We start from the raw sequence: 13,591 nt of genomic DNA, 5'->3' as shown, positions 1-13,591 counted from the left end.
GTATATGCATGTACATGTAATAAAATCCTGTAAAATACCGGTACATAATTACATTCACATACACAAGATTTTTTTTTGAAATATACGATATACATACATGTTTTTTTAACGGTATCTTTTGATTTTGAGAGAGAATGCATTGATAATATACAATGTAGTATTTTTAATTTTTTTCTTAATTTCTCGTTGTTTCAAAAACTATTTTGATGACTGTCTAAATCCATTGAAGACATTGGTTACTGCTAAAATTTCTGTTATTTTTTTTTTAAATAATGATCGAGTGCAGTTTTGTTTTGCTGATTCATATAAATAATCTATAATACTAGTATGTTGTTTCATTAAAAGTTTAAAATCGAAGATTTTTAAACTTATCTATAACATCTGTGAGAGAGATTGTTATAGATAAGTTTAGAATTCTTCGATTTTAAACTTTTAATGTAACAGATTATCGATTTTAAATTTACAAGCGGCCGTGAGAACTTCAGTTTTATTTTTTTTCTCCCAAATTAATTATGCAATTCAGTTTGTAACAAAAAAAGGAAATAACCAAACAAACAAACGGATATGCTTTTATGTGACAAAAATGTTAATCCTCTTGAAACTAGTCTTTGATATCTTTAAAATTAAATAATTGTTGGACAATAGAAGTGTGAAATTATCGTAATAGCTAGATGTGTGAATGTTTATTTTTCTGGCATGTCATTACCATCTCTTTGTCATCGAAAAAAAAGCAATGCCTGTCAAAAAAATAAGTGTAACGGAGAATGGTTTAAGATCTGGAAGAGAACTGTTGTGCTAACTGTGCTTGGACCCCGCACGTTAGCGTAGATTGTGTTATGTTGGGCTAACTGTGCTGGAACCCCGCACGCTAGTGGAGTGTGTGTGATATCGGGCTAGCTGTGCTGGATTTCCGCACGTTAGTGCCGATTTTGTGCACAGAATTATATCGGACTGTCCGTGCTGGAATCTCCGCACGTTATTTTGTTCTTATCTCGAAACTCTGAGAATCGGTTTTCATTGGAATACCATGTACCGTTATTTCATCAACTTAAATACAACTTGTTGAACTTTTGTTTCGTTTTGGAGTTTTTATTCAGCGTAAACTTGAACGAGTGTAACAAAGAGTTCTCCCCTGAATTCAACATATGGATTTTAAGAACTTTTACATTACAATTTACAGTTTACGATAAAAATCAAATACAAGATACGTTCGTGAAAGTTGGGAAGTATTTTAATAGAAAGCCGAGTGGCATGCTACTGGGCTAACCACAACTTCACAGAAAATTCGCGATAGGAAAATTACACTTAAAAATTTATTGGTGAAAATGTTACTGATAATAAGTCCTAAATCAAAATGTGCTGTTAATGAAAATATCAAAATTTTACGATTTTAGGATGTCATATTTATACTAGTATTCCAAATTGGAAGGACTTTAAGGTGGTATGGGACATCTGTCGATAGCAATGTGAATTAAAGTACATTATAATTGAAATAATTTCACCGGTTTAGAATTTTCAAATTTACAATATTTAACAAATAAAATTAAGTTTTAAAAATATTTGGACGGGTAAAAATTGTAAAACCCCGAGCGGGATTCGAAATCATGATTTGTAGTAAACCCTCTAACCAACTGCGCTACGCTGATAGGTAACAATATTGGGAAAGAAACTGCTTGTATAATTTCACTTCATTTTATTATTTATTTCGATCAACAATGCGTCACAACATGGAAGTGTCCCATACCACCTTAATCGGGAGATGGAACTTTTAAACTAAATTCAATGTAAGCGAATGTTTTCTTGTAATGTTTTTTTAACTTAAAGTATAGGGATGTTTTGGCAAAAGAAAACATCACAAACAAATGCATCACCGCTGATAAAGGAAGCGGGGATGAAAGACAATAAATTGTGAATGAAACAGCATATCCTCGGAAGATTTATCAACATTTATAAATCAAATGAAGGGATCGAGGATTTTTATAGGGGCTTCTAACCATAGTCCTTAAACCACATCTTGCTACCCACTTACCCCCTCCATTCAGCCTCCAATCAACAATTCCACCCCTCCCCTCAAAAGAAAACATCGAAACTTTCTCACGAAAAGGAAAAGCTGAAGTCGTGGGTGGGGAGAGGAGGGTAGGACATTCAGCCAGTCAGTAATTGAGTACTTTAATAGTACCTTTTAATTTATATCCCTGTTTTACTAAACCACTTAAGGGATCATTGATTCTAAGACTTGAATATATTATTTTAAGATTACACCAGCTTTAACAATATACCCCGTTCCCTATTTGTCCCATAACTTCATAGGAATATCGTAAGGTATGACTGGATAAGTGAAACGGATGAACTTACGAAAAAATGCTCTTTTTTAAAAAGATATAACTTAGTCCCGAGTATGCTCTGTGAAACAGGCTCCCAACGCATAATTTATGCATTACTGTTTATGTCTTTTTCTCTCTGTGTACTTGTTAAAGACCAACAATCAATAACGATGATATATGTAAATAATAATGTAAAATTATTGAATGATTTGAAGCATTACAATTAACCGATTAGTTTTTTTTTCCAAAGGTAGATATGAGCTTTGATTACAAAACTATGTCTATTTATTCATTTTTCTCAATTGATGACTATAAAGATAAAACAATTGACAATTTCGGGGAATTTTTTCCCGGTTGAGTCGAGACCGCAAAGCTATAAAAAAAAACACTGAAAAACTTATTAAATGGTATGTCTAAAATAAGTGAAGGATAAAAAAAATGCAATTGTAGAATTCCATTTGTTTATTGTAATTCCAACATAAATACTTTATAACTGATTAAAAAAAACACAGCTGCAAATACTTAGAATTTAAAATGGTCTTCAACACAGAAGTCATACAATTAGAGAATTAAAATCACAGACAATCTTCAGAGCATCAACTGAACACAATCACTGGGGTCTGTGTCGCCTGAAATAAAAGAAGGTTTAAAATAACTAGAGGTACCGTGATTGAGCTCAAAATTATACCCCTTAGAAAATATAACTCAAGTATTTCTGTATTGTAAAGAAATGGATGCACCTATTTCTTATAGTGACCTTGAACTTGCAAAAATGACAAAGCTCAAGGTGAGGAGATATTTTTAGGTTATAACAAATCTTTGTTTAAAGTAAAAAACTTCTAATCATTCTTAATTACAAGATATGACCTAGAGAGGAATAATGCATTTTTTTTTACGATGATTTTGAACTTGCAAAAATGACCTTGGGTTAAGATCATGACACACCCTCGGGTTATAAGCAATCTTTACGTGAAGAAGGAACTTCCAATGTGTCTCCATAAAAAAGTTATATGATCTTTTTCATCCATTGACCTTGAACTTGCCAAAATGACCTTGAATCAAAATCATGACACACCCTTAGGTGTTTCAATTCTTATATCCCTTTCTAAATTTAAATTTTTGTAAAACTTTGAACCCTAACTGAGGTCATGATTTGGCTAAGATGTGTCATGAAAGAAATTTTGAATGTCTATCACTACTGAAACATTCCTAGATATTTGTATGCCCTGTGTTGCCATTATTGTTCCAGGATTTATGGGTCAAACAAAATGCGGTCAACATAATGTAGGGATGCTTGCATAGTAATTTCACCAATTATAGCAATTAATAATGTAGTTCTTGAAAAGATTTTAAAAATCAATAATGATTATGAACATGCACCCCTCCTGTATCCCCAATATCCTTCAGACATTCCAGTTTTTAACGAATTTCCGTCACCACTATATCAGATAGTTTACACAGTAACATTTCAAACTTTACTAGTTATAAATTTCCATGCTAGAATATTCATTTGTTGAACTTTGCACTCCAAATGGCCCTCATCAACAGTCCAGCTGTTGAAGTGTTTTTTTTCTAACTTGAAAGTACACAGAATACACAACTTGTAAATATTGGCACTTCTGATGAAGTGCTTCATCGTTGAAGATTTTTTTTTTTTTAAACAAAAACACTGTTTCAGTTTATCTAGTTATCTCTCTTTTTACATGTAAGAGGGGGTATGATTTTGATCTTATCTTGTGTTTTGTTCTAGAAAAATAACCCCAAATGAAATGAAATCGGTGGTTCTAGAAAACCGGATGAAATAGTATTTTTGTTTACATCTTTAGGAAAAGCTTCTTAAATCCTCGTAATCTACCAGTAGTTTCATCATTTAACTTAAAATACTAATACTATTTTTTTGGCAATGATAAGATTAAGAAAATACTAGGACCCCTAAAACTAAAAGCATATCAACATACAACTCTATATAAAACTGTATAGCACTGGCCTGCTACAAGGGCTTGGTCAAACATGAATTAAGTGTTTCTTCATAAATCAAGATTTTAGACCGGATGGATGAATGCATGCAATTGTATTATTAGACTTCTGTTAAACTACACACTGACAGCCTAAAACAAATAGGTACATGTACCATGAAAATATGAAAAGAATGTAAAGAATTACTTTACAATTCTAAGAATGACTTTACTAATTAACTGTTATACATTTTTAAATGACCAAGAGGAAATTCCTGTGGTAACAAACCCCTTTAATTGGTATCAAATTTACCTTCTATGAAACAGCTTCAGTAGTATCCAGTGTACTATGAGAGGCCAGACCAAGAGTGCAAACAAGGATTGGCGGTTGAAATCAAAAGGCCACCACTGGGATACCTTATGCAAGAGAGATAATCATTATTGTCAAATCGAAGACAAAAAAATATACCGGTATATGAAATAAACAGGAGTAAAATATAAATTAAATTGACCTACAAGTTAAAAATCTAATACCTTAATGTAGATAATCATCAATAAATCTATAACATTATAATTCTTCTTCATTTATTTTCATGTCATTCTGCATTTTTATAAAAGTTTGTATGATATAAAAAGTTTTTTTATTTCATGTATTGTTAACATATATTTACCTTTTTATCTTTTTTCAGAGTTGTATTCTTTCCCTGCAACCATTAAGTGTACAGATAAGTTAAATATACCAATATATAATCAGTATCAAATAAAAGATTGGCTAAAAAAATTAGAATTCTTGTTAATAGATTACTTAAAAGAGATGGTTTCTTGCCTTCTATAAAATGAAGGACAAAAATCTACACAATTCTTTTAAACTGATTTAAGCAACATGTGTAGTACAAATTATTTCAATTTACATACTATTATACATGGCATACCTGCTCTGTTTGAGCCTTTTCAAGATTGCTGACCCTTTCCATCACACGATTCATGTCTTGCTGTAAGCGAATCAGCGCCAATGCCATTTGGGCATCAATACTTCCAGGGGGGCCCCCCATGGGGGTTTCTTCATGGCCCCTCCCCCCTCCTCCTCCTGCACCGGAGTAACTCTGAGACCCTGAGGAAACACCTTGCTGGTTTTGCCTTGCACCCATTTGTCTTCCTGCAAGATAAATACATGAATAGTGTACTATGTAACATTGTTTAACAATTGTATAGCAATGACAACTGTTTCATGAGAAAAAAAATATAAGTGTAGCTAAATCTTTTGAATAAGATGTGTTACTGTGTCATTGTACCAGTTTTGTTTGATAGGACGGAAAAACAAGTTCACTGCATGAGTAAAACACACTTATCTATGCATGGCCCAAATCAACCTAGACTGGTAAGTAAATTTTGAAACTACAGTACCTGTAATCTGTAGGTACATTGTGTCAGTTAATTGAAGTACCAGCAGTCTCAAGGTTTATTGTGTCTGTTAATTCAGTAACTGCATGTTGTTTCATTAATATTTGTGGGCATCAATTTTAGTGAATGTAACGAAAATTACAGTTTCAAGAATACATAAATTTGTGGCCATGGATACTATCAATACAAGATGTTATCGGATACTGTAAATGTTCAACATTCGGCTGTGAATTCTATTTACTGTAGCTCTTTTGGCGGAATGCGGCTTTCGCTAAATCAAGTACATCACTAAATGCCATACACATATGTATAAGAATTGTCACATTCAGGAAAACACTAATTCAAATCCATGCCAACTTGCTCAAAATCTAATTTCTGCCAACTTTCGTACATGCCAAATTTAATACGTTTACAGTATTGCCTTTCTATCAAATATTCAATTTCGTTGACCAACTCAACAATGAGATCCAAAGTAACTTGGCTTTCAAAAAATGTTGATTAAACTACTTTGAATACCTGGTGATAATTGAATTGATGACCACTAATTTTAAATTTTTTTTATCTTAACCTTAACCAAACCATTGTTCATATATACTTTTCAAAGAAAAAAAAACTTTATAAAAATTATTTTCTTATTATCAACATGAATAGCTGAATCATATCTTCATGATTGCAAACAAATGCTATAACACCTTATGAACAAAAGATTTCAAATGTAACAAATGGATCAACACAGGCACTTCTGAAGAATGGTGTTTTAAAATTTAACATTTTACTATTATATAGCTCAACCATATATTTATATATACATCGTTATAGTACAAGTATAATCACATTCAAAAGCCCTTGATATAGCACCATTATTAATACCAAAGTAAGGAAAGAATTAACTGTGCCATGGTGAATATTGTGAGCAGATGAAGTCAAGAATATTAGAGAAAAAAACAAACACACAGAAACTCACCTCTCAAGTTTTGTCTGACCATTGTCTGACCTTGACCTTGCGAGTAGCCCCCGGGGGGAGACATATCACCCCCACCCAGGACACGAACATCTTTATCAGAGCTGTCAAAGTTGGAGGTGTTAGAATCAAGGTCCCTCTTGTCCCCGCAGTGGTCGTCCTCTTTACCACTGCTGCAGTAGGACAGGTTCATCGTCTCCTGTCCAGGGCCGTTAACCAAGAGACTCTCGCTCATACCTCGTGAACTGACCCCGAAGCCAAGTAAGCGACTCTTGGAGGGAGTGAAGGGAAGGGAGGAATGATTGTGCTCTTGAGATCCAAGCCGAATGTGATTACCTATGACTGTTCCTGGTTTGATGGGTGTGGAATTGGCTACTGTTGGGTAAATTGGTACAGCATCTGTTTCATCCTGAGAAGTTTGGAGATTAATATGAATTTAAATCATACATGTAGGATGGTCACAAATACTGCGGAATTATCAAATGAATTTACCGGTACTAATGATAATATTTTGATTTGACAGAAATATCTCTTTGTACTTCCAGTAGTTACCAATGCATAAAAAAGATATGTTCTTATGCATATTTTGAAACCATTATAGTAATTTTTTAGTAGGTTCATTTTTTTGAAATTGTCAACTTTTCAGAGGTTCATGGGGGTAATTGTGGATTTACAAGTATGATTAATCATTTAATACTGTGTTTCATTTTTCATTGAAGATGATAGTTCATTGATGAGCCAGCCATAAATGTTAAAAAAAAGAAAGAGTCAAAATGAATTCTAAGGACTTCACAGCATTCACAAACCAGATTTTTTTTTCATATACATTTACAGTCTCAAACTTAAGAATGAAGCATAAATAAAAAATTATGCTTAGCTTTAAAAGAAGCTAGCTTTAAACTGTAGAAAAGAGTTATACCTGAGAGGGTTGGTCTGACGTGTCACAGAATTCTTCTTCACTATCCGTCTCACTGGTAACATGATCCCCAGACACCGGGGGTCTGTTCTTGTTTCTCTCCCGCCTCCCCCTGCTGTCCCGATCCTTTGACTCAAAGGGTGGCTTCTCTCTCCTGGGGTAGGCCTGCATTGTTAGTTTGCTCTCTGTGATATGTATGTGGTCACCGTTCATGGTGATAATGTCCTTTTCTTCTTTCTGTACTTTTGAGCTTACAACAGATTGCTCCTGGTCAACATCATCTGGAAAAATCAAATTTACTTAGTCCATATTTTATACATTTTTAACCATATACAGTTAAACTTCGATATCTCGAACACCGATATCTCGAATACAATGGATTTGTCAAAGTAATTTTTAAGTCCCAACCACCTATTTTTAAAGTATTTTACCCTCGATATCTCGAATATTCGGATATCTCTACGTTTTTCAGCAGCCCCATCTAGTTCGAGATAACGAAGTTTGACTGTATCACATACATGTACAGTAAAATATTTTCAAATCAGGTCATTCCATAAATCACAACTCCCATATTGGAGAACAGTTTAACAAATAGCAGTCCAGGGTCATACACTATGTGAACAACTGAGTAATAGTAAGTTTACAACAACAATGCTATTAACATGTGTTACATTGTGCATGCTTCATTATTGGTTTTATAAATCAAGCATTTTGAGGTTTGTTTGAATTGTCATCAAGATAGGTGAAAATCATGGCTAGGTTATGGGAGCAGTTACTTGTAACTATCAACAGACAGGTCTTCACTTCATGGCAAATTTACAGGCAATATATCCACATTGGACAACATTTAATGAAGATAAATGATGATTGGAATTTTTCAAGAACTAAATAATTCTATAGTTTGGACAACATGCAGGAATGCTTATCATCAGGAGTAGACTGTATCATGTCAAACAATTAATCCAAATTTTGATAACCTCCCAACCCCATTTCATTTTTCAATGGCTGCTAAGAAAAAGTATATCTTATCAAAATAACTTATGTTCATCTTAGTAATTATAATGGTTACCGGTATATGTCATAAAATACATACCAATTTTATCATCAACATCATTGTCATCCTCGCCACCATTTAGTAATGCTTCTTCTGATTGGTCTAATATGTTATTAACTTCCTCACTCTTCTTAAGAACATTTTCCACCATTTGTGAATGGTCAAATATTTCTAGTGGGGTTCTTTCATCTACAGAAAATGTATTTTTTCATTCTGAATTCCCTGACGTCATAAGTCAAACTTCTCAAAGTTGAATTTTAAAATACATGTATGAATTACATTCTACTTACATAGGCAAAAGTATTGAAACTATCAATTGCACATGCTATATAAGTTGTAAAAAAATACATATACTTGTATCAATTTACCCATATTTTAAGGTTTTTTTCAGCAAAAGAAATACTAAGAAGTGTTTTATATTCCTGTACCTTTTCAAGCTAAATTCAAGATATGTTTACCTGTGTTTTCATCTGTTTCATCTTCAGCTGGGATGTGGTTTTCTGTTTGTAATGAGGGACTGTCCTTTGGCACCCGGGGTACAGGGGAGTCTTCATCCACAATCTCATAGAAACTTCCCAACTTCTCCATGAATGCTTGAACCTCCTCGTTTTGGGGCATGGCTTCAACAATCTGTGAAGAATTATATCTTTATATGCTTGTTTATATACATAAACGATGTAGCAAGCAAATAAGTTTAGAGCAAGGTGATGAGACATGATAAAATCTGTATAATTTTTTATCTTAGGTATGAGGATTTGATATTGAAAACAAACCTATAAATTCAAGGTTAGTAGAGAGGAATATCTTAATAAAAACACATGCATTCTGAACACAACTCCATGATTAACAAACAAGAGGTCCATGAGTCACATTGCTCATTCAAGGAACAATTTGTAACTGACCCAAGTTGCCGTCTAAACGATTCATTTTTTTCAAATTAAACTTAATTTTATACACACAGGAGGACATTTTAAAAGCAAGCAGGAATAATTGACCCCCTGACAAATAGATCATTTACTGTTTCTTTCCTGACTGTGCCTAACGGTTATGGTAAGAGTAGAGTGGAAAATCCTACTAGTTGCCTTTATGTTAATTTCAAAAATGTTTACCCCCCCCCCCCCCCCATTTTTAATTTTTTTTAGCAAGTTCTTCACCAGTTCTTACATCCTTGATTCTAAAAATTAAAATATATTTTTCTCTTTTCATTTCTGAATTAAACTTTGAACTTGAATTTAAGCTCCTTTCCTGAAAACTGTACGGTTTGAACAAAATATTTGGTTCATGAGACATGTGAGAAATAGACTTTCCAAACACCCAATTCTATTAATTCTCATAAATTAGCTCTTCTTGAAAAGGTTCTAGTCCCTTAATTTGATTTGAATTGAAAGCTCTTTGCCCAAGAATGCTTTGTAGTAAAATGGTTTGGTTGAAATTATATTTCTTCTGTTCCAAGAAAGATGAAAATAAGAATAGTAAAAGCTGCAGACAACAGAAAACACAAAAGCTAAAAACAACAGTCATCTTGGTTACCTAAAAATATGTCAGAAACTTCCATCTATCATAAATACCAGTACAATTAATATAAATGTACATGTATGAGCAAAACAGCTAGCCTGTAATTAAATTTCTTATAGAATATCATGCATTCATACACATATATCATTTTCATTTTGAAATATGTACAGTTCACATTTTTGTGCAAATAGGACCATGTTTGGAAACTCCGTCACGATTGCATTGTGTGCATTGATTAGTAACTAGAACGACCCCATAGATTATAAATAGACACATTCCAGTAACTTGACCTGCTACATGTTTAATAATATGTACATGTATAAGGATTTTACTGAATGACAGCCAAAGCAATTTGTATCAAAGATTATTGTGACTGCAGAGAGAGAGATAGAGAGAGAGAGAGAGAGATTTTGAAAGATAATTAAAGAAGAGATCTCCTACCCGAGGGTCCCCCTTTTCTTTCATTGCCAACCCCTTCTCAGTGAAGTGTTTGATTGTCTGCAATAGTTAAAAGGAGTTTACTATTTAATTTGACTGACAAAGCAAATTTGAGGATCTGGCTCACTTTTGAGGGATCAGAACAACTAGTTGACAACTCCACCAGAAAATTAATTGTAAATACCAGGTACTAAAAATCATCAGAAACAATAAGCATTCAAATGCTGAACTTTTAAAAAACATATTAATTACAGTTTAATTAATTTGAAGGACTGTCACCTTTGGAGTAACACAAAATGTTTTAAATGAGATTCGTATCAAACTTCAAAATGTAGCTAGGTTTGTTGTTCTCTAACTTAGTGATAGCATTATAGTTTCATGACTGAACAAATTAATGCATGCAAAATTGAAATATGAAACTTTGAAATTGAAACATATTTCCCCAAAAATACATTATTAACATAAGTGAAAACAAAATTCATAATTATTTATGATATTCAAACTTATATAGAAAAGTCCACGAAAGCTAGAACTTAATGCAACAAAGGTAATGGTTTGACAAAGTAGTTTTTTTCTATGGAATCGCATGTTGCAAATTGTGGATTTCGTGGCTATATACTTATATATTGCACAATTTCAAACTGACAAAAGCATTACCAGTAATTTTCAATATATACTTCTGTGTATCCCCTAATCAAGCTTTCCTTTCTTTCATAATAAAGCCAAAAATTTCAATTAATTAATGTCCTGAAAAAAAGTAAGGATGATAATGAATAATTTAATACCCGGTACATATGTCTGACCTTTTTAAGTTCTTCCACATACTTCACCATTGCTTCCTCCTGAGGCATATCTCCTAGATTTGTCCATGCATCCCTTAAAAAAAATAAAATAACAGGCATCACATAGCTTTAAAGTTGAAGAAAATTTGTAAAGAATGTGAATCATTATATCACCTTTATAAATACCGGAATTTGAGACTACAACTAAAAATATTCCACAAGTTCAATGTGTTAGAGATCAATTTAAAAAATCTTCAGAAACAATAAATAGACTGATGCACTTACTCCTTTGCTCTATATCAACCTTAAAAAGTCATTGTATCTCTATGTCTTGAGTAACTTAAGTAAGTGAAAGCTTAAGAACCAGATCATCATTTATTTTTTTCTTTAAAAGTTTCAAGAATTATAAAGTAGCAAACCATTTCTTTTTATTAACAATGTCCCAAGCCCAAGGTTTTGGTCTTGTACATTTCCCCTCTGTTGCTTGTTTAAAGTAGCTGTAGAATGTGAGCATCATGTCATATGATGGCTGAAAGGGACCTATAAATGTGAAAACAAAGAAACATTTAAAACAGAATACTTTAAAATTGTAAAAATCTCCACAGACAGGAACTTTACATAAATGAATAACGTGACACTGAAAAAAAGCTGTAAAAATACATTGTAATACATTTTCTAGGAAAATAATTTCACTGCAGCAAAGAATTCCTCCAATCTCAGTGACCGTTAATGAAAAAAGCTAAGTTAAACTAAAAATTCATATAAAAATAGAAACAGATTGCTTGGTGTGTTGCATTTACTCTTTTTAAAACAAGAGAGGTATTTTTTACACACTATGCGCATATTGTATAACTATACATTTTTCTAAGGGTTATTACTTTTCTCAATGAAGGGGCCACCTTGAATGAATGCTAATATTAGCTTAAATATTCTGACAGAGTTCCCCCAGCCGCAATTTGATTGGTTTATCAAAGACGTCATTAAGACTTGACCGCCAAGCGGGTGTTTCAAATGTTCGACTGGATTACTATTCAACTTGTCGAGTGTTACCTATCCTCTCACAATCCATATCTTATGACGTGAACGTCGTTGTTTTCAAAATTGTTAACAAAAAAGGCTTGGATATCAACCATAATAATCCCACTAAAATTGCTAAAATCATGATATGCCTACGGATTAAAAATAAATGGCAGTTATTTTGTTTTAATCCAGTTTGATTTCATGATCAGTTATAATAAGTCGACTGCACCCTGGGAAAGTCAGTTGCTGGGGACTTGTTATTCTCTGCACATACATTAAATCGCGTGGTATATACAACAACACTATATGAAAGATTAGTTAAGAGTAAAGTAGCAATAAAATAAACAATAAATAATTCAATATTCACCATCTTTAGGTAAACTATGAATCACTTTCACTGCAGCGTCAAATCGTTCCTTAGGTAAGTTCGCCATTTTGAACAGAACTAGATCATGTGACAGACATCGCCGATTATCGATCCCGACAATTATGCGTATGGATAGAATCTTGTGTGGATTTTGAAAAACACCAAACGATAACAGTATAAATCAAAGCTTGAAAAAAAAACAACTTTATGATTTTTGGACTTATTTGAAAAGAAATACTTTCATGTATGAGGCGCCGTTTTAATATTTTTTAGGTATTTTCTGATATCAAAAAATAAATATTTTCTGTATGAAAATATCAGATAGTTTCATGCGCGGATCCAGAAAATTTTTCCAAGGCGGGGGGGGTGGTCCGACGGTTACTAGTATTTGAGTTTGCCGGGGATGGGGTGGTCCGAGGCTTTCTTTTTTGTAGCTTTATAATGTCAAGACAAAACACTGCCATTGAATTTCATAGTTGATCTACCCGAGAGTCCTATTTTGAAGAATACCAGTGCTGTAACCACTGATATTAAGAACACTAATATCGGACTACTACAGGTAAAAGTGTATACTGCTGGAACAAAGGAATGATATCACAACAGCGTTTAAACACAGATCAAGATTTTTTTTGATCGGAATAAAGAATAATTTATCATTTTGTCTGCCAGGGGTAGAGGGAGTCCGAGGCATATGGCCAGTGTTTTAAAAAGTTTGAATTCTCCATGGCGGAGCTGGAATGCCTGTATAACCCTCCCCCCTCCTCCCCGCCCCCGGCTTCTAGATCCACGTATAATATTTATTTGTATATAAGAGACGCTGTGTTCTCACAGTTCTTATGATAAATACCCGCATCATAA

General features: G+C 33.2%; 1 protein-coding gene across 3 annotated transcripts; it reads right to left on the bottom strand.

The window, feature by feature from the left end:
* Positions 1-2,768: 2,768 nt before the first annotated feature.
* LOC128161811 (acyl-CoA-binding domain-containing protein 5-like) lies at positions 2,769-12,886 on the bottom strand. Of its 3 annotated transcripts, none has more exons than XM_052825218.1 (12): positions 12,734-12,886; positions 11,766-11,886; positions 11,368-11,440; positions 10,568-10,624; positions 9,070-9,241; positions 8,651-8,800; positions 7,561-7,838; positions 6,645-7,050; positions 5,212-5,435; positions 4,951-4,983; positions 4,593-4,696; positions 2,769-2,953 (listed from the first exon to the last, which is right to left on the bottom strand). In XM_052825218.1, the coding sequence occupies exons 1-12, from the start codon at positions 12,798-12,800 to the stop codon at positions 2,935-2,937; spliced, it is 1,704 nt and encodes a 567-aa protein (XP_052681178.1). In that variant the 5' UTR covers positions 12,801-12,886; the 3' UTR covers positions 2,769-2,934. The 3 variants fall into 3 exon arrangements, with proteins under 3 accessions (XP_052681178.1, XP_052681180.1, XP_052681179.1); XM_052825220.1 differs by having other exon boundaries at positions 6,978-7,050; XM_052825219.1 differs by lacking the exon at positions 10,568-10,624.
* Positions 12,887-13,591: the final 705 nt, after the last annotated feature.

The sequence above is a fragment of the Crassostrea angulata genome, chromosome 1 (genome assembly GCF_025612915.1).
Source record: "Crassostrea angulata isolate pt1a10 chromosome 1, ASM2561291v2, whole genome shotgun sequence".
NCBI classification, from domain to species: Eukaryota; Metazoa; Mollusca; class Bivalvia; order Ostreida; family Ostreidae; genus Magallana; species Magallana angulata.
Note: the sequence above shows the minus strand (reverse complement) of the source record. Positions and strands in the feature narration are given on the sequence as shown.